Source organism: Manis pentadactyla, chromosome 13 (genome assembly GCF_030020395.1).
Source record: "Manis pentadactyla isolate mManPen7 chromosome 13, mManPen7.hap1, whole genome shotgun sequence".
Lineage (NCBI taxonomy): Eukaryota > Metazoa > Chordata > Mammalia > Pholidota > Manidae > Manis > Manis pentadactyla.
In genome coordinates this window covers 98,542,092-98,562,955 of record NC_080031.1, presented here as the reverse complement: position 1 = coordinate 98,562,955, position 20,864 = coordinate 98,542,092, and the positions used below count along the sequence as shown (strand labels likewise).

Genomic DNA, 20,864 nt, shown 5'->3' with positions numbered 1-20,864 from the left:
TGGTTTTTGTCTTTCTTTTTGTTGATGTGGTGGATGATGTTGACGGACTTTCGAATGTTGTACCATCCTTGCATCCCTGGGATGAATCCCACTTGGTCATGGTGTATGATCCTTTTGATGTATTTTTGAATTCGGTTTGCTAATATTTTGTTGAGTATTTTTGCATCTACGTTCATCAGGGATATTGGTCTGTAGTTTTCTTTTTTGGTGGGGTCTTTGCCTGGTTTTGGTATTAGGGTGATGTTAGCTTCATAGAATGAGTTTGGGAGTATCCCCTCGTCCTGTATTTTTTGGGAAACTCTAAGGAGAATGGGTATTATGTCTTCCCTGTATGTCTGATAAAATTCCGAGGTAAATCCATCTGGCCCGGGGGTTTTGTTCTTTGGTAGTTTTTTGATTACTGCTTCAATTTCATTGCTGGTAATTGGTCTGTTTAGATTTTCTGTTTCTTCCTGGGTCAATCTTGGAAGGTTATATTTTTCTAGGAAGTTGTCCATTTCTCCTAGGTTTCCCAGCTTGTTAGCATATAGGTTTTCATAGTATTCTCCAATAATTCTTTGCATTTCCGTGGGGTCTGTCGTGATTTTTCCTTTCTCGTTTCTGATACTGTTGATTTGTGTTGAGTCTCTTTTCTTCTTAATAAGTCTGGCTAGAGGCTTATCTATTTTGTTTATTTTCTCGAAGAACCAGCTCTTGGTTTCATTGATTTTTGCTATTGTTTTATTCTTCTCAATTTTATTTATTCTCTGATCTTTATTATGTCCCTCCTTCTGCTGACCTTAGGCCTCATTTGTTCTTCTTTTTCCAATTTCGATAATTGTGACATTAGATCATTCATTTGGGATTGTTCTTCCTTTTTTAAATATGCTTGGATTGCTATATACTTTCCTCTTAAGACTGCTTTTGCTGCGTCCCACAGAAGTTGGGGCTTAGTGTTGTTGTTGTCATTTGTTTCCATATATTGCTGGATCTCCATTTTGATTTGGTCATTGATCCATTGATTATTTAGGAGCGTGTTGTTAAGCCTCCATGTGTTTGTGAGCCTCTTTACTTTCTTTGTGCAGTTTATTTCTAGTTTTATGCCTTTGTGGTCTGATAAGTTGGTTGGTAGGATTTCAATCTTTTGGAATTTTCTGAGGCTCTTTTTGTGGCCTAATATGTGGTCTATTCTGGAGAATGTTCCATGTGCACTTGAGAAGAATGTATATACTGTTGCTTTTGGATGTAGAGTTCTATGGATGTCTATTAGGTCCATCTGCTCTACTGTGTTGTTCAGTGCTTCTTTTTCCTTACTTATTTTCTGCCCAGTGGATCTATCCTTTGCGGTGAGTGGTGTGTTGAAGTCTCCTAGAATGAATGCATTGCAGTCTATTTACCCCTTTAGTTCTGTTAGTATTTGTTTCACATATGCTGGTGCTCCTGTGTTGGGTGCATATATATTTAGAATGGTTATATCCTCTTGTTGGACTGAGCCCTTTATCATTATGTAGTGTCCTTCTTTATCTCTTGTTACTTTCTTTGTTTTGAAGTCTATTTTGTTTGATATTACTACTGCAACCCCTGCTTTCTTCTCGCTGTTGTTTGCTTGAAATATGTTTTTCCATCCCTTGACTTTTAGTCTGTACATGTCTTTGGGTTTGAGGTGAGTTTCTTGTAAGCAGCATATAGATGGGTCTTGCTTTTTTTATCCATTCTATTACTCTGTGTCTTTTGATTGGTGCATTCAGCCCATTAACATTTAGGGTGACTATTGAAAGATATGTACGTATTGCCATTGCAGTCTTTAAATTCGTGGTTACCAAAGGTTCAAGGTTAGCCTCTTTAGTATCTTACTGCCTAACTTAGCTCGCTTATTGAGCTGTTATATACACTGTCTGGAGATTCTTTTCTTCTCTCCCTTCTTATTCCTCCTCCTCGATTCTTCATATGTTGGGTGTTTTGTGCTGTGCTCTTTCTAGGAGTGCTCCCATCTAGAGCATTCCCTGTAAGATGTTCTGTAGAGGTGGTTTGTGGAAAGCAAATTCCCTCAGCTTTTGTTTGTCTGGAAATTGTTTAATCCCACTGTCATATTTGAATGATAGTCATGCTGGATACAGTATCCTTGGTTCAAGGTCATTCTGTTTCATTGTATTAAATATATCATGCCATTCTCTTCTGGCCTGTAGGGTTTCTGTCGAGACGTCTGATGTTAGCCTGATGGGTTTCCCTTTATAGGTGACCTTTTTCTCTCTAGCTGCCTTTAAAACTCTTTCCTTGTCCTTGATCTTTGCCATTTTAATTATTATGTGTCTTGGTGTTATCCTCCTTGGATCCTTTCTGTTGGGAGTTCTGTGTATTTCCGTGGTCTGTTCAATTATTTTCTCTCCCAGTTTGGGGAAGTTTTCAGCAATTATTTCTTCTAAGATACTTTCCATCTCTTTTCCTCTCTCTTCTTCTTCTGGAACCCCTATAATACGGATATTGTTCCTTTTGGATTGGTCACACAGTTCTCTTAATATTGTTTCATTCCTGGAGATCCTTTTGTCTCTCTCTATGTCAGCTTCTATGCGTTCCTGTTCTCTGATTTCATTTCCATCAATGGCCTCTTGCATTCTATCCATTCTGCTTATAAACCCTTCCAGAGTTTGTTTCATTTCTGCAATCTCCTTTCTGGCATCTGTGATCTCTCTCCCGACTTCATCCCATTTCTCTTGAGTATTTCTCTGCATCTCTGTCAGCATGTTTATGATTCTTATTTTGAATTCTTTTTCAGGAAGACTGGTTAGGTCTGTCTCCTTCTCTGGTGTTGTCTCTGTGATCTTTGTCTGCCTGTAGCTTTGCCTTTTCATGGTGATAGGAATAGTCTGCAGAACTGGGACGAGTGACGGCTGGAAGGACTTCCTTTCTTGTTGGTTTGTGGCCCTCCTCTCCTGGGAGAACAGCGGCCTCTAGTGGCTTGTGCTGCACAGCTGCGCGCAGACAGGGTTTCTGCTTCCTGCCCGGCTGCTATGGAGTTAATCTCCGCTGTTGCTGTGGGCGTGGCCTGGCTCGGGCAGCTGCTCCAAAGTGGTGGAGTCGTTGGAGGGGGAGCGGCCTGGAGGCTATTTATCTCCATAAGGGGCCTCCCTGCTCCCTGCAGCCCAGGGGTTAGGGTGCCCAGAGATCCCCGGATTCCCTACCTCTGGTTTAAGTGTCCCGCCCTGCCCCTTTAAGACTTCCAAAAAGCACCCCCCAAAACAAAACAACGACCACACACAAAAAAAACCAAACAAAAAAAGGTGGCCGCTCGTTATTCTCTAGTGCCAGCCTCAGGCATCTGCTCACCGGTGTTGCTGCCCTGTTTCCCTAGTATTGTGGTCCCTGTCCCTTTAAGACTTCCAAAAAGAGCTCACCAAAACAAAACAGCAAAAAAAAAAAAAATTGGTCGCTCACTTTTCTTATGTCCTCCGACACCCGGCCTCCAGTGCCTGCTCACTGTTCTTGCTGCCCTGTTTTCCCAGTATCGAGGGCCCTGCGCTCTGGCCCGGGTGGCGGGGGCTGAGTGTTCGGCAGCCCTGGGCTCCGTCTCCCTCCCGCTCTGCCTGCTCTTCTCCCGCCGGGAGCTGGGGGGAGGGGCGCTCGGCTCCCGCGGGGCCGGGGCTTGTATCTTACCCCCTTCGCGAGGCGCTGGGTTCTCTCAGGTGCGGATGTGGTCTGGATATTGTCCTGTGTCCTCTGGTCTTTATTCTAGGAAGGGTTGTCTTTGTTCTATTTTCATAGATATGTGTGGTTTTGGGAGGAGATTTCCGCTGCTCTACTCATGCCGCCATCTTCTGCCCTCTCTCTGTCAATATTTGTTAATTGGAATTCCACCCTAAGAGTGAGCTGCCCATTTCCCCCCATTCATTCATTCATTCATTTATATCAGTTTGAATGCATGGATATTTATTTTTCTCTGTGTGGGTTAAATCCGATACAGTCATTATTAATTTTGCTTCATTTGGGGCTTCCTCAGGTTGGACCCTGTTCTTTCCCCTGACCCACATCTTGCTGAGCACTTTACTTACTAGCACTACGAGATGCTCCAGGCTTATCTTCTATTTTCCCACTCTAGCCCTGCAATCAACCACTTCTCAGGGAACCTGAATTTCTTTTATTGAAGAATAGTGTTTAGAAACCAGGATCTGGGCACCAGGTATGTTCATTGCTGTGGGTCATGATTGTTCTAGATCCTCTCACTAGACAGGGCTCGGAAACATGTGTGTGCTAAGCCATGCATGCACATACACCTGTGTTTCTTGCACAACGGGCCAATGAACGGAGTGGCCGTAGTGGTAGAGAAGGCTATTCATAGTCCCAACAACAGGGGTTCCTGCTCCCCAAGGTTGATTTAGGTACTGCCACAGCTGAACGTTTGACCTGCCAGAAACAGAAACACTGCTGAATGCTTTACGTATCAGACCTCAACATTTCATGCCGATTGGGACTGACACATATCCTGGCTTCAGATTTGCTTTTCCTGCCCCCAGTGCCTCAGGTAACACCACCAGCAAATATAAGGATCAAATTAGTGTTTCATGTACTGACATGAGATACCACATAACACTGCCTTGGGCCAGGGACCCACTTTACAGCAAAGGAGGTACGGCAATGAGCACGTAACCATGGGATCCACGGATCCTTTAATATACTGCCTGACTCCAAAGCTGAGGGCCTAAGTCAGGATTGGGATGGCCTCTTAAAGGTGTAGCTGAGGTATCAATTTGGAGATGAAATCCCACAAGGATGGGGCAACATCCTTTGGACCGAGTATACATCTTAAACCACTGGCCATTTCATGGTGCTTTGCCCAGTGGACAGAACACATGTGTCTGAGGATCGAAGAGTAGAAGCAGGAGCCTCCCTGCTCATCACTGCTCTGGGGGACCATCTGGAGAATTTGCACTTTTTGTCTGCAACTTCAGTCTGTCCGTCTAGAGATCCGGGGTCCCAGCAGGGCATGCTTCCGCCAGAGTAGACAGCAGGTACTCCACTGAGCCTAAACTGCAGCTGCTGCTCATCACTTTGGGCTCCTCATCTCATGATGAGCAAGCACAGAAAGGAGCAATTGATTCTCAATTGGTGGTGGTAAGGAGAAACATATTTGCATCAGGTGACCCCCGGGGTCCCTTGGGACCTCCACGGACAATCATTAATTACAAAAGGGCAAATATAGCAGCCACAGCCTGGTAAAGGCATGGTGATCACGGGCTCAGATTCTCAGTGGGTAAGGTCTGGGTTGCCCCACCAAGCCAGTCACCTAGGCTGGCAAAAGGGCTAGCCAGGGGAGGGGAAGGGCAAGCGTCAGTCAGGACCTCAAAGCCGGGTGCAGCAGCTCCTAAGTAACGCTCCTCTTAGCGATTCCCAGAGAGGGTAACCCATCAGCATCCCGGAGAAGCTGTGGGTAGATGGGGTGGCCTACACATGAGCAGCAAGTGGACGCAAACGGTGGCAGAGACATCTGGAGGGGTTACACACCCTTATGACCCTGCACCCCACAACCAGTGTCAGTAAGCAGCCAATGCGCCGGGGAAAGAAAAGACCAGCCCCTCATGGGGCACCTCTGAGTCCCGGCTCTGTGCCTCAGACCTCCCTGTGGGGGCAGGCTGAGGCTGTTCCATGAAGACCCCTCCCCTGGCTTTCTGCCCCTGCAATTCCTGTTCCCTTTGCGCCCTGTCTCCCACAGCACTCTCCCAGCAGGTCACCTTCTCAAGACTCTTGTCTCAGGCTCTGCTTCCAGAGAACTGACCTCAGATAGTACTGGTGGATATTTTTATTCAATTAATGTCATATGTTCCTGGCTGTTCGATATTCCCAAATAGCATGATTTTAATGGCCACCTAATAGTGGTTTGACTAATCCTATATTTCTAGACACTTAGATTGTGAGTTTTAAAATAATGTTGAGAAGAACATTAGTGTTGACAAATCTTTGTAAACATTCTTAATTATTAGGTTAAATTCCTGTGGGTGAAGTTTCAAAGTCAAAGGTCACAAACATTTCATGGCTGTGCATACAGTATCATGAGATTGCCTGCAGGAGGGTTGCTCCAGTTCATGAGACCACAAACACCATAGGAGGGTGACTTTCCCCCATATCTGTCAATTAAAGAGTAAAGATTAAAAACATCTTTGCAAATTTGATAGGTGATTTATTGTTTTAATGCGCTTTATTTCAGTTACTAGTCAGGTGACTGGTACATAGTCTGGCCATTTACATTTCTTTGGTGAGTCGCCTTTTCTTGTTCATTTTCCCATTGCTGTCCGTCTCCCCTTGTCGATTTGCTTGAACTCTCTTTGTAATTGATTCAGAGCATATGGAATTGTGAAGTCAGGTGTTAATGTGAAGGGCACCTCATACCTCTTCAGGGTGCAATGCTAGGGGAGAGGTGCCGTAGTCTCCTCCCCTCACTTTAGGAGAGGGGGACGTGGGGTCCTATGAACAGCCAGGAAAACATGGCATTAATGGGGCCTCGCGTCCCTCAATCTAATTCTCTCTTCACCACCTTCATCAGAAATGAGGACTGAGAAGAACTGATAGACGGGCAGCCACTACTGGCCAGTCCCCACTGATAAGGAGGAACGAGGTTCTTATGAATATTCATCTAACATCCACTGAGTACCTAGTATGACTCAGATACGGTTGAAAGCACTGTGTGTAAACGGTATCTGCTCAAAATCCTGATAGGTAAGTGCTTTCATTACCTCCGTCTTACAAATAAGGTAACTGAAACAGAGAGAGTGAAAAACTGGTGGAAATCACACAAGCATGGAGTGACGGAGCTGATATCCAAACCCGGCTCTAACTCCGGGATACAGGCTGTTGGGGAAGGATATGCTGTTCACGTTACACTTCCACGCTGAGATATCTTTGGAAGAAGAAGGAGAACATTGCCCACGTGTCCCCCCTACCACAGCCATTGCTAGTCCCTGGCATGTGCACTTTTATTCTCCCTTCCCTCTGGCTGAAATGTGTTATCCAATTCTACCGCTTGATTTTTTTTAAACTCTATGTTTCTCCATATTGCTTCATGGATTTTATAGCCACCATTTTAATGACCTGCTTCATATTCCTTTGTTGGACAGATGCTAACATCTTGAACTTCATGTGCTCCTGTGGAAGATCTTGGGAGAAGTGGGGACCCCTGCTGACTCCCTGCAGTTCTCCCTGGCTTGATAACTCCCTTTTAATTCGTGCCTAGAGTGAAATGAACACATTTGGCTTGCAGATTGCCTGAGGGTGTCTTTCATAGTCATAGGCATCTGTAAATTATATGCAAATATGTGTGGAGCCGGGTAAATTCTTCCTAACACTGACTTCAAGAAAAATCTAGCGGAGAGGAGTATGTAAGAGATTTTTCTTCTGTAAGTATCTTAGATTATAAAGGGGTGAACTGACCTTCTTATGTGAGCCTCTAATAATACTTTACTAAGAAATTGCACGGTAAGCTTGTAAAGCGTCTTAAAGGAATGGCACTGACCCTGCGGTGTCATATTGATAGTGTTTCTCAGGTACAGACCTTAGGCGCTGTGAGGCTTGCATACCTCTCAATCCTTCCCACAGCCCTATGAAGAGGCAACACCATTATTATCCCCGTCTTACAGGCAAGCAAATGGGTCCAGAAGGGTTAGTCGATCAGACTGAGAGTCCATGGCTGGTGAGCTGATCTGGTGTTGGAACGAAGCTTGCAGGAGCCTCAGTGCCTGCAGGCAGCACAGTCGGGGAGGTTTGCTTCTTCCTATTGCGCCACCAAGGCCTCGGGACTGTCTTGATGAGATGGTGCCTTCCTAGTGTCTTTCACTCCCTGCGGTTTAAGCTGGTTCAGTGTAGTGTGCGTGTGTGTGTGCGCACGCGCGTGTGTGTTTGCCGACCTCTCTCTATTCCATTTTGGGAGTTTGGGTAGGAAATATGTACAGGAAGTTTGGTTTTGGTGCAAACTCATTCCCTGCAGTTTTAGAAATCCTTTGGCGTTAGTTCATGCTCCAATAAGACTGTTAATACTGGGGCTTCTCTGGGGCTCAACGAACTAATCTGGTTCATTTCGTTGCGTTTCCGAGGCCCACCTGGCTCTGTGTGAGTTTCCTAGCCCCAGTTTTGCTGTCGTTTCCATCCCCACTTGAATGGTTCTCGGAGAGCTCCCTCCACGAGGGGCTCTGTTCTCAGCCTTGGGCTCCTTGCTGGGCGGGGGCCTCTTGCAGCACTTGCTCTCTGGAGGCGCAGCCGGGCTCTCTGTTGACCTGGCATTTCTCTGCCTCCATCTCCCCAAGGAGTGAACCTGCGTCACCCCCAAACGGAAACCCTTTTAGCTTCAGGGATCTGGTGTTGACCCCGGGAGGGAAGGAGGTTGCTGACAGCCTATGCTGAGTCCCTAATGTTTGTGGAGGCTGATGCCAACATGGGGGTGCATTTCTCTTCTTTAAATGAACACAAAGCTAATGAGAGAAAGAAAAGGAGTTTGGACGGCTTTTCTGGGAAAGGAAAACAAAATTGTCTTCAAGTCTCTGAGGGCTTGTTATTCAGTCAGCAGAGATCAGGTGTCTTTATGTTTTCCATCTCATAGTGTCAGGGGAAGAGGGTGAGGCGGCCCTGCGTCGAGGTGTAGACCTGGACTTGTGAGCCAGAATGCCTGGGATCAGATCCCTTATAATCTTGAGCAAGTCATTTACGTTCTGCAAACCTCAGAGTCCTTAACCATAAGGTGGGAGATGGTGGCATTTAGTTCATAGGGCCGGGTGAAGAACTTTGAACAAACAAGCACTTCCATAGCATTTATTACGTGTAAGACACAGTTCCAAGCACATTGCAAATATCAGCTCGTTTAACCTTGACAACCCTGTGAGGTAGGTGTTGCACTGTTTTGTTGATTCTAAGATACACACAATTTTAACTTCTCTGAAATGGGATGCATCTGACAGCTGATGGTGTCTCACCAACTGCGGGGATTGTTTCAAGCCCTGGAGAATGGGAGAACATTCCAGGCAAAAGGATGTCGGAGATTTTTGGGAACTTGCAGGAACACAGAGGAATCCAGTGAAGATGAGTTCTTCTCAGTTGCATCAAGCAAATGTGCCCAGTGCTGCCAGCAGGTGTTGAGGGTAAACCCCACAAGGATAGGGGCTACCTCTGCCCCAGGATCACCTAGCTTGGCACAAAGGGCCTGCTCCATCGCTCACTGCTGAATGATTAAATGATCTGAGGTTGCCTTCCTCAGAGCAATTTTTCCAAATGCATCCATCCCCGTAAGTCTCTCTCCTGTGGCCCTGGCCATGTCATTAGACTTTGCCCACAGGACCACAGAGGTGGGTCAAGGTGCCACCTCCCCTCCTTTTACCAGGCATTTTGTAAGCAGCCATCACTCTCAGAGGTAGAGAGGGCCTGGCATTCCTGGGTGAGGACTGAACACGTGGGCTGATGTCACATCTCCTCCATGGACCCTGGGTCATAAGCCCTTTGGTGACATGCTCGGTGAGGCACGGCTGCCAGCGCCTTTTGAAGCACATGCAGTCACAACTATAAATAATTAGTGTGACTTCCCATTTAACATGTTGCTGACTAGACCATTCATTCCATGGGAACAGACACTAAATTTCATGAGAACAACATATATTGTGTATAAATGAATTAGTAACAGCCCATTTATATCAAAAGGTGACTTTCCACTAGTGTGAAATTTAGTGGGGGACGTGAGGGAGACAGCAGTGGTGGGGCTGAGAGCCATGAGGGGTCCGAGGGGGACCACTGGCATCAAGCAGTGCCCGGTTCAAACCCTGGCTCTTCCATTTTCTGACAGATCCTGGGTGAGGGAGGAGAACTGGCTCACCGTCTTCCTCTGTGAAATGGGGCTCACCTTGGTGCCTGCTTCCTGGAGGCCTGTGCGGATTGTACTGGGTAACGCACAGGACTGGCGTATCTGGCGAGCTGTAAGTGTTCCATGCCTGTCAGCAAATCTTGCTATTCTTGTGACCCTCAGGAGGACTTTTTCTCAGTGGCCATGACTTCAGCCTCCTGTGCTCTGTTCCTGGGTAGCTGCTTGGCCTCTAGGCTTTTCTGACAGTTATTTTCACTTTTTTGTGAGGCGTTCATTGGCTTAAAGCCTATTCCTCCGAAGCTGGGGTTCCCCACGTTCCGTGGCTCTGCATGGGGGGAAGAAGCAAGAAGGTATGTGTGTGGGGTGGGGATGGCAGCGGGGTATGCGGGGAGATGGGGTGAGCCTGGCTTGCTGAACACACATAATCAATAGGTGAAATCGACATGTTCATAAAAGTTACAGACCCTGCCGGGTGAGCTGTTTTCAGTGATGCCAAGAAATAAATTTATTTAATTTTTCCTTCTCTTGGGGCCGGGATATGTTCCAATGTCACCCTCAAATCAGCAGAACAGCCTGGAATGGAGAGGCCATACCATCCCTTACTGTCCCTATGTTTTGAGGTTAAGATACCAGTCTAACTGTAGGAGCTTCTTTGCTTTTAAGAAGGGAAGGAAATAATGCATTGAGCTATGAGCATTCATTGATTTACTCAATAGTATATTGTGTACCTACTATGTACTGGTTGCTTTTTTTAAGTGCTCTGGGCTCAGCAGCAAACGAGACAGACATACACGTGGATCCTGCTCTCATGCACCTCAGTGTCTGGTGGGAGATTGTCATCACACCGCTGTGACAAGAGCCATGACATTATGGGGGTCAGGGCCGCTTTCCCTGAGGACTTGGAGTGAGCAGGTGCTGGCCAGGGGAAGGGCAGGCAGGGGCAGGAGCATCCAGGCTGTAGGGAGCCCCCCACAGAAGGACCCTGAGTTGAGGGAGAGGGGAAAGCAATCAGTTGGAGAGGGAGACGGGGGTGCCGGCAGCACCCAGGCTTAGCAGGGTGCATAGGTGGTCATGGTGCGGCACCTGGTCTTCACCCTGAGAGCATGGGAAGGTCAGTAGGAGAGAGAAGCTATCACCTTGGTGCTGAGAGAGGACCACCCTGGCTCCTGTATGGAGAGTGAGGTGCACATGGCCGGCCGGGAGGCAAAGACCCCGCAGTGCAGGGGAAAGGCAGTGGGGAAGTGGACTCTAGAGGTCCAGCTGTGGGGGAGAGTGGGTGGAACGGGGAATACCGCAAGCTGTCCTTGACAGATTGGTGATTCACTGAAAGTAGGGGCTGAGAAGGAGGTCAGAATGATACTAGTACTTGGAGTGGTGGTGGTGGTTTTCCGAAGTGAGGTTATGGAAGGGGACCAGGTTTGTTTGGGCAGTAGTAGGTTTTGGCTCAAGCATTCTGTTTTGGACACACTGAGTTCAAAGTGCCAGTGAGATAGCCAAGTGGAGATGCCCCGTAACAGGCAGATATACGAGTTTGCAGCTAAGGATAAATCTGGGTTGGTGACAAGGTAGGTATGACAGGCACCTCTTCTATTGGATAGAACCCAGCATTGCATCGGGAAGTGGGGGCTTCACCTAGAACTTTCCACTACTAGATCCATCTTTCTCTCTTTCTGTGACCTTCGGCAGTTCACCTAACCTTTCTGTGCCCCATCCTCAGCTTAGAACGGTGATAGTTATGTCTGCTTCCTACTACCTAGAAGCACATGTTTGAAGATCCACTCAATTGAAAATAAAACATGTGGGGCTCTTTGGAAATAAGAACTATGTTAAAACAAGGAGTTATTATAGTTGTGCACAAGCCAATGAAAAGCAGAAATACAGCCCCAAGGCTCAGTATTGATTTTGATCCCAGGTGCTTCCTGCAGCCAAATAAATCTGACATTTCTCCCCTGAAGTGCTGGCTGAGCTGATGGCAGGTCTCCAGCTTCCAGCCTCCTTGCCCCTGTTTGAAGGTCATGTCCTTTGCTGGCTCAGGACAGATCCAGCCCCCCCCCCCCCACTTGCCTGTGGTGCTCTGGCTGCCCTTCCCACCCCGCTAGGTGGTTACAGGGAAGATTCCAGTTGTGAGGTTGGAGCTTGGCCAAGAGCAGATGCCCTCTGATTAAACTGGGGACAGGCCCTGCCAGAAAAGCAGGGCTTGGATCGGATTTAAGGGCTGCCACAGGAAAAGCTGCTAGACAGTGTTCAAACTATAGAATGCATTAAGGGTAACAGAATTGCTTCATTCATTCATTCAATCACTGGAATAAATACTTACTGCATTCCCTTTGAATGTTGGGCTCTGAGCTAAGCCTGGGATACAGAAATGAAAAAGAGAGTATATTTAATCTCCTGGGGTTAATATTTGAATTGGAGAAGAGAGAGACAAAGGAACAAAATGCTCTCAAGGGACCAACCAGGTGCAAGGAGAGAAGGTCATGATGGGGCTGAGATGGAGAGGCCTATTTTAGATGGGGTAGTCAGGGAGGGCTTCAGTGAGGTAGTGACATGTGAGCTGAGATCCGACAGCTAAGAAACAACTGACCTGTGAAGAGCAGGGAGAGGACCATTCCCAGCAGAGGGCCTGGCTGGTGCAGAGGACCTGAGCTGAGAGCATAAGTGGCTCTCACATTAGAGAGCCACAGTCGAATCTGTGACAAGGAATGTGGCTAGAATCCAGGGAATTAACAGATTCTGAGGATGGTGCAGGGCTTTATCAATCATGGGAGAGTCTGGATTCTTTTTTTCATGTTTAGTTTTATGCAAGGGAGTAATTTGTTTTTAAAAGATTGCTCTGACCCCTGAGTGGAAATTGGGTTGGAGGGGAAAGTAAAGAATGAAGGAAACTAACCAAGAAGCCCTGCACTCCGGCAAGTGAGAATGGACGGCCAAGTGGGCCAAGGGGGCCGGTGAGGGCGGAGTGAAGTGGGTGGCCCGCTGGGGTGTTCAGAATGGCGTGGATCAACTTGCTGGGGGACCGGAAGTGAGAGCCGAGGGAAATGCGGGGACTGAAGATGACTCGGAAGTTTCTGGGGATACATTCCCAGTAACAGGGATGACTCAGAGCACAAGTTTGTGGAGGGAAATCTAGACGTCTCTTTTGACCTGGTAAATCTTGACATACTCATGGAGCACCTGGAGGAGATGTCAGGTATGAAGTTGGACAGACAACTGGAAGTCAGCGGACACTTCTGGGCTGAGAATGGAACCGGAGCATCTCCGCACAGGACTGGGTGTGAGCAGCTAGGGGAAAGGGCTTAGACAGAGAGCAGAGGGCCTTGGCCTGGGCCCTGAGAAGCCCTGGCATGTAAGTGGGAGTGCCCGGTGGGGAGCAGAGAAGCTGGGAGGAGCTGTGCCACGGGAGCCTAAGGGAACTTCTCAGAGGCCAGGTAGGGGAGGACTGAGGGCTGCTTACTCGGTCTGGTGACTTGGAACAGGTTGCCGATGGCGACGAGTCATTTCAGTTAGTGAGTATGAAAGGCAGATTAGAGTGGGAGAACGAGGCGGAGCTGAGGAGGCAGTAACGACATCTCACCTGGGGACAGATCTTTGAAGAAATTTTGCCATCAAACTGGGCAGAGAGATGGGAAGATAGCTGCTTGGGTTTTTGTGAAATTAAGAAACTTTCTCTCCATCATTTAAAAATCTCTCTCTGGCTCTGGTAAATCCAGGACATGATACTAAAATACGTCAATATTTCCATGATAAACCGTGGATGACATGTCCTCGATATATAGCTGTTGACTCCACGCCTTGTTCTCTCTTTCCAGAATGCTTCTAGGAATGTAAATCAGTCAGAGTAACGTCGGGATAAGCATCTGCTACTTTTTAGGAAAAATTGGAATCCAATTTCTACACATTAAACCACACACAACTATGTTATGTGCAGCACAACTTACAACTGACTGCATCGCCCATGTTGAGGCATGTGGTTCAGACCATAGTTATGTGCCATTCATTCATTCATTCATTCATTCATTCATTCATGTCTTTTCTGAGCACTTGCTGTACATCAGGAGCTTGGCTCTGGGCACTGGAGCAGCAGTGAACAAGTCAAACGTGGCCTCTGCCCTCCTAGAGCCCTAGCCAGGTGAGGAGCCCTGATGTGGTGCAAGTGATTTCAAGGGCAATGAGCTGAGCATATAGTTGGTGAAGCACTGTGTTCTCAAGGAGAGCGTCCCTAGGGTCCTGGCCTGCTTCACAGGCCCAGTAAGAGTTACTCTGAAGAGGTCAGGATGAAAAACGTAGGGGTGGTTAAAGATGCCCATGTTGGGGATGGGTGTGGACAGTGGCCCAGGCAGGAGTGAACACCCAGCACCGGAGGAACCTCTTCTCCACTGAGGCCCCATACCAAGGACAGCCTGTCCAGGAAGTCAGGGAAGGAGGAGGGACAGGTGTGAGAGGTGGGCAGAAGCCAGGTATGCAGGGACTGGGGGCTCCAGCCAATAGTTTGGTCTTTATCAGGAAAGAACATGAAGAGTCTTAAGTGGGTGTTGAGGGGAGAAGGGTGAGTGCTGAACTTGTTTTAAAAGAGCACCCAGGTGTCTAGGGAATGGGGTGTGGTTATGCAAGAGAAAGGCCACAGGTAAGTGTCACCTGTATGCACACAGGGGTCTGCATTCATTCCCTTCCAGCCCTATCTGACCACACAGAGCTGAGGATTTGTGGGCAGATGGAGGGTGGGGACAGTCCAGCCTCCTGCGTCTGTGTCCTGCCCAGAAGCCTGGTCTAGTTTTCCCCTTTCCCTCCCTCCCCTCCAGGAAAACCCCACAGGCTCATGGGGGGTGGGCAGTACTCAAGGGGTGGGACAGCAGCAGACGCTATCTTCTCTGCAGAACACCAAGGGCCACCCACAGGGTCAATGTTGGGGGCTTAAGGATGTAGGCATGGAGGCCGGAAGGGCTTTGCGTTAAGGGATTGACAACAGTGGGCATGGTATGGGGCGCGTGTGGGCAGAGACACAGGTGGGCGCATGAGCTGGGGTGGGCAGCGCAGAAACCCACGCACCCCTGGGAGGCCCTCCGAAGGAATGCTGGTTCAGCAGGTCTGGGGCGTTGGCCAAGAATCCCCAGTTCAAAGATGGCCCTCCTCCCCCAACCAACGCGGTCCTGATCCAGGGGCCCCGACGACCTTTCTTTCGAGAGTGCCTCAACGCCCATCGGCTGCTCGGCCTCACGGCCCCAGGCCCTCGGCGGCCGCCCACCAGCCTGGGTCTGGAAGCCGGCCTCAGCCCTGCGGTAAGGGGTGGGTCCCCACTGGCGGGCGGCGGGGCCGCCGCAGAGCAGCGCGCGGCCGCCAGGGGTCGCCAGAGGCCTCGGCTCGTGCGCTCGGGCTCCTCCGCCCGCGGGCGCCGCGCCCGAGCGAGCCGGGGAGCGAGCGGAGCCAGTGCGCGGCGGGCTCACACGGCGGCCGGACGCGCGGCGGAGGGTGGCGGGAGCGCCGGGAGCCGGGAGAGCAGCCTTCCCCGGACCGCGCCGCGGGAGCTCGGGGACTCGGACGCGGGGACCGGGCCGGCCCCCACGGTACGTCCCCGCGGAGCCCCGTGCCCCAACTTGCCGTGGCTGGGACCCCCTCGCGACCACCGCGGGCTGGCGGGGTCGGGCCGGGGGGTATCTTTGCACCCCCTTCTGCAGAGGCGGCGGGCGGGCGACGGGTGTCCCCCTGCCCCGCAGCCGCGGGGACCCCTCGCGCCCGGTCCCGCCGGAGCCCGCCCTTCTCTTCCCGCCCCGCAGCGCCGGGCGCCGTCCACGGTAGTGCGGTTTGCCGATTCGGGGCTCTCCGTTCTGGGGAGGGGTCCCGAGCGTAGAGGTCAGCGACGCCCCGGAGAATAGGTGACGGGGTTCTCTGTAGTTTGCCAGCGACCCCTGGTTTGTGACGCAGCCTCTCCGTTTGTGACCGAGCCCCCCATTCGTGAGACGGGTCCCCGGGTCTCCAGATCCGCGGTAGGCGCCCCAGGTGTGCGAGGGCTGACCGCGTGCCCGCCGTGGGACCCCCGCCCCTGCAGCGGGGCCCGGTGGCGGGGGGCTCTGCGACCTCGGTGCCTCGCGAGGGGCTCGCCGCCGCCCGGCCCGCCCGGCCCGCCCGGCTCACCGCCCCGCGCTTCCCCTGCCCCGCAGATGCCGGCGATCGCGGTGCTCGCGGCCGCGGCGGCGGCGTGGTGCTTCCTGCAGGTCGAGAGCCGGCACCCCGACGCGCTTGCTGGAGGCGCGGGCCCCAACCACGGCAATTTCCTGGACAATGACCAGTGGCTGAGCACCGTCTCCCAGTACGACCGGGACAAGTACTGGAACCGCTTCCGAGACGTGAGTACCGCGGCTGCCCGGCCCGCGGGGGCAGGGAGCGCCCCGGAGGCGGGGTGCGGAGGGGATCGGTGCACACCTCCCGCGGCAGCCTGGGGGTCGGGTGCCCGGGCTGCGTCTTGCCTGAGAGGAACTTTAAAGAGAACTTCCAAGGCTTGATGCTCTGGGCTGTTACCTGTGGTCTAGGTGCGCGTTTCTGTAGGACTGCGCTGGTACGAACGGCGAGCAGCCGCGGGGAGAGGGGCTCCTAAGCTTCTGAGTTCTTCTAAGGGTGGTGGGTGACTTGTCAAGCCCTCTGGAGAACCTCCGTGGGGCAGCGGTGACTTGGACCATCTCTAGGGGGTGCCGGAAAAATCCCAGCTGCAGGGTTAGGTTTAGGGGTGAGCCCAGCTCATTTAGTAGGGAGCCAGGTGTTCAAGAGGCTTGGAGGGTGGTGGTAATGGGCCTGATGAAATGTTGGGGTTGGAGGAGTGTGGTGGCTTTGACTGCTGGCGTCTTGGAAGGGAAAGGGAGCAGGCAGCTCTGTGGAGTTGTCCCCTGCCCTGAAGAGGAGCCTGGTGGCAGAGGATTGCCCCTTTGGGGAAGCCCTGGGAGGAGACGAGTTATCCCTGGGCACCCAGAGGCACATCTGCTGCCTGTTTCTGCCCCAAGGCTGGCTGCTGGTCCCCAGGTACGCCCCAGAGGATGTGGGGCAAGAGGCACCTGGCGCAGTCTTTCCAGCAGATGGCATCCCCTCTGTGCTGCGGGAGCGGCTGTCCGCTCTTTCCGAGGCTGCTCTGGGTGGCTGGGGCCGTGCGCTTCCAGAGGACCAGGAGTGGACTTATCATTAGGAATTCCTGTCCTTGAGAGAGAGACCTATACCGCAGAGCCCCTGTGGGCACAGGGCACAGAGCTCTTTGAGGTGGGAGATGGGTGGGAGTCACCCTCCTTCACTGGACTCTCCTTAGCCCCAGTCCTGGCTTCTGCAGGCCTTGCAGAGGAGAGTCTGAGAAATTCAGTGAATCCAGATGTTTTCTGGTACTTTCTGAAGAACACCTCTCCGGGTCCCATTCTGGAGGAATATGTGCACCCATGGCCTTGAGTGGGGGCTGGCTCTTCTCTTCTCTCTCTGTTCTTCTTTCCCTTCTCTCCAGTTGACCGTGGCAGCTTCTCTTTTCTTTGAAAGGGGCTTTCAAACACTTTCAATAAACTTTCAGTTATTTGGGGCCTTACTTTTGTAGCTGATAGACCCCAGCCACACCTGCCCCTGCTCCTGGCATGCTCTGTGAACCATCTTCGTTCCCCTTCCTGTTCTGCTATGAGGAACTAACTACCTTTGCCAGTGGTCAGGTTCCTGGGCTGCATCTTGCAGCCAGAAAAAGAAGGGCAAACTGCCCCAAATATGCCCCAAGGAACTCCCATTCATGGACTCACTGAGGGTAGAAATAAATTTGCTTTTTTTGTTTCTTTTATCAGTACATTTTAGATAGAGTCAAGGGACAAGGCAGATGCTTAACTCGGCTGGAGATGGGAGAACTGGGCCAGGCGCAGAGGGGGCCGGGGCACCTTTGTGGATGCCTTGGTGTGCGTGGGGCTGGTGGATGGAAAGCAGCCGTGCTTGCTGGTCTTCGGGGTGTGGAAAGGTTCGCTGTGCTTTCGTGCCTGCAAGGGTGTCTGTTCTCGGTGTATCAAAAGCATGACATTATTCTTATTTCCCCTCCAGCTTTAAATTTCTAAAATTGGGCTTTCTTCATTTCTTGTCTTGCAAATGGTAATGCTTTTTTGTCCTTGGATCAGTGTTTTTCCAAACCTGACTGATCATGAAGCTCATCTAGGGTGCTTGTTAAATCTCGGCACCCAGGCTCCCCCCTGGAGATTCCGATGCCATATTCCAGAATCCTATATTTTAAACAAGCATTCCAGGTAATTCTTAACTTGTTTGGGAACTTCTGCCTTAAATATTGTAAAAATGTCCAAGGCTTAGCAAAAGAAAAAGGCTTCTGTGTTCAAATGCACTGCTATTTTGTTTCCAAGCAATTTTAGGTGTTTACCTAATATTTTTAACAGCTTATATTCTTTAAAATGATAACTTAATCCAGCATACCATGAAAAACATGTAAAAATGTTAAATCCCAGGCATCTTCAGTCATCCACCATGTCATCTGCTTCGGGGGATCTTCTGATGCTAGCCGTGGCTCAGGCAGAAATACCACTGACCTCTTTAAAGTGGTGTGAAACTCAAACGAGATGCTCGCTAGGCCAAGTCCAGTGTCTTCGCCTGGGTCATTTCCTTGGAATAACCACAAAGCCCGGTTCCCTGGGACCAAGGAGTAAAAGGTTGCTGCCTGTAGGAACCAGCTTTCGGGTGGACAGTGGACAAAGCCCCAGCTGATGGTGTAGCGATGGTTTCCACAGAGCCAGATCTTGCTTGAGGCTGGTAAAGCTCAGCTTCTCTGCTGTTGTTTTAGTTGTTTTGTTGAAGCCCCTGATAGCAATGATAACTGCCCTGAGGTTACTGTCATGATGTTTTGTTTTTCAAAGTCAACATGAAAGAGATCTTCTTGCCTTTCTCCCGGACTTGCCACCTTTTTGCCCTTGGGGGGAGACATATTTAGAAGTGATTCCTGAACTTGTGAAACTAAAAACAAAGCTCCTTTGAGAGGGTTGGCAGTGCCAGTCAGTGGTGGTATTGGGCTAACTTTGGAATGGAAATGGTGGCAGGATGTGTGCTCCGTGCTCCCCTGCGAAGTGGTCCTGGTGCTCTCAGTACACAAATAATCAGGACCTCCTTTCCAGAAGTAAAACTTTCAGAACTATTTCATAGTTTCCTACCTGGAGTGATGGATCCAGGAGAAATGTGACAGCATCCAGATGTTAGGAGATGTTTGCTCCTAAATGTGTTTGGTGGTCTGTTAGTTTGGTTATCATTCTTTTATGAAGACTAGCAACTGGAATGATTGGGCCAGGTTGAGACCTGGACTCTTACACAAATACGGTATTAAGGAGAAGATGAAGAAGACAGATGTTTGTTTTAAGTTGCATGATAATTTCTCACTTCCAGCTGTCATCCGATTACCTTTATCTATCATCTGTCAACCTCCAAGGTTGCCGGGTCAAGATGCCACAACTGTTCGCCTGATTTGTACTGAACCCGATTTGGCATTCCATAACCATTCCCCTAAGGAAAATTTTCTCTGTTCGTTCTTACGTTCATTTGTACGTTCATTCATCACAACGAATGTTTGATCGTCTGCCGCGTGCTAGGCAGTGGCTGTAGGGTGAGCGAGATAAATAATGTGATCTTTTCTGTCAGGTAACCTCTTGTCTAATGGATGAAATCCTTTAACTGACGGTGTCACACACTTCTTACTGTATTTTCTTATTTTTAAAAATACATTTTTTTCTTGCAAAGGTAGTATGTGCTGGTCGTAATTTAAAAATTAAAACATTGTAGAAATAGATAATACTTAACAATAAGCAAGCACTTCATGTGACAGATATTATTTAAGGTACTTTACATATATTATCTCAATATTCATAACCATCCTGGAAGAGAGAAGTATGACTATTATTCCCCATTCAGTGGATTCTGAGTGTGAGGCTCCATTGAGACCAGGGTGCAAGTCTTTCCTCCTCCATGTCTGAGCACAATCTGGGAAGAGCCTTAGATCGGGACAAAGTGGAATGGGAAGCCAGGTGGATACAGCTTATTGTAGGGGCTATGGAGGCTGCTAATAATGAGCTTCTGATTTGATTAACATAATATTGTTGCTTACCCCAAACATAACATTTTCTTTCTTTTGCACACATGAAACTAGCCCTGACATTTAACTCTAGGATAATTGCCTTTAGCAGGCCCGAAGAATCAGAAGTGTTGCCTTGGCTGGCATTTATTTTATCCCAGAGGGAAATGAGTCTGTGGTTCTCCTGAGACCACAAGGACCAGCCTGTGCTCGTTTTCCTTGCGGTGTGCGCTTCCTGGGATTTGATGGTCTCTGTAGGAGAACTGGGGTGGTAGGGAGCATCTGATCTCATTTGATCTTAACATACCAGCTATAATGAGTTTCCAGGACAGGTGGAGCTTATTGATGGCATAGTGGCTGGTGTGCTCAGTGGAGTCGGTGACCAGAGAGGTGGTGTGGCTTAGTGGGTCAGTCATTAATCTGTCGCCACAGAAACTCAGCTAGTAATAGTAGCAGAAAATCATTTTGATGAAACAGTTTCAAGGACAATAAATGGGTTTGTGATTCTAACTCTCTCATGAACGCACTGTCTTAAATCCTCTAAACTAGATGACTACTGATAGAAATATTTCACAGGAATCATTTTAAAGGGACAGTCCGAAAGTTGGAAGGCCTAAGACCATTCTTGGGGTTTCTGTTCTGACCTTCCATTTGTCCTTGTTGGAGAAACCCTGATTCCTGCCTGGCAAGGATGGCAGAGATTCCAGGTCAAGTTCCCCTGCCTCTCCTGGTCCTCCCCCAGTCCTGCCCCTCACGCTTCAGCTGGGCTGAATTGCTGGGAGGATGAGGGCTCTTCTGTATGGTGATGAGACCATTTTCAGAAGCAAGACGTGGTCCCCAGTACACCAGCAGACCGCAGTGCTCCCCTAGAGCAGTGGGACCTAATCATCATCTCAACTGTTCTATCATGTTTGGGGAGACAAAGTAATGTTAGTCATTTCTTACTCATCTACTCAATAGAATGTGTTTCAGACCAAATAACGCTCAATATCCAAACTT

At 49.5% G+C, this 20,864-nt stretch overlaps 1 protein-coding gene across 1 annotated transcript in view; it reads left to right on the top strand.

Moving 5' to 3' along the window:
- Window positions 1-15,208: 15,208 nt before the first annotated feature.
- SPOCK1 (SPARC (osteonectin), cwcv and kazal like domains proteoglycan 1) overlaps window positions 15,209-20,864 on the top strand; it is a 508,761-nt gene continuing 503,105 nt past the window's right edge. Inside the window, exons 1-2 of the mRNA XM_036897747.2 lie at window positions 15,209-15,366; window positions 15,961-16,146. Of these exons, the coding sequence (XP_036753642.1) occupies window positions 15,961-16,146 (186 nt within the window). The 5' untranslated portion in view covers window positions 15,209-15,366. The remainder of the gene's footprint in view (window positions 15,367-15,960; window positions 16,147-20,864) is intronic.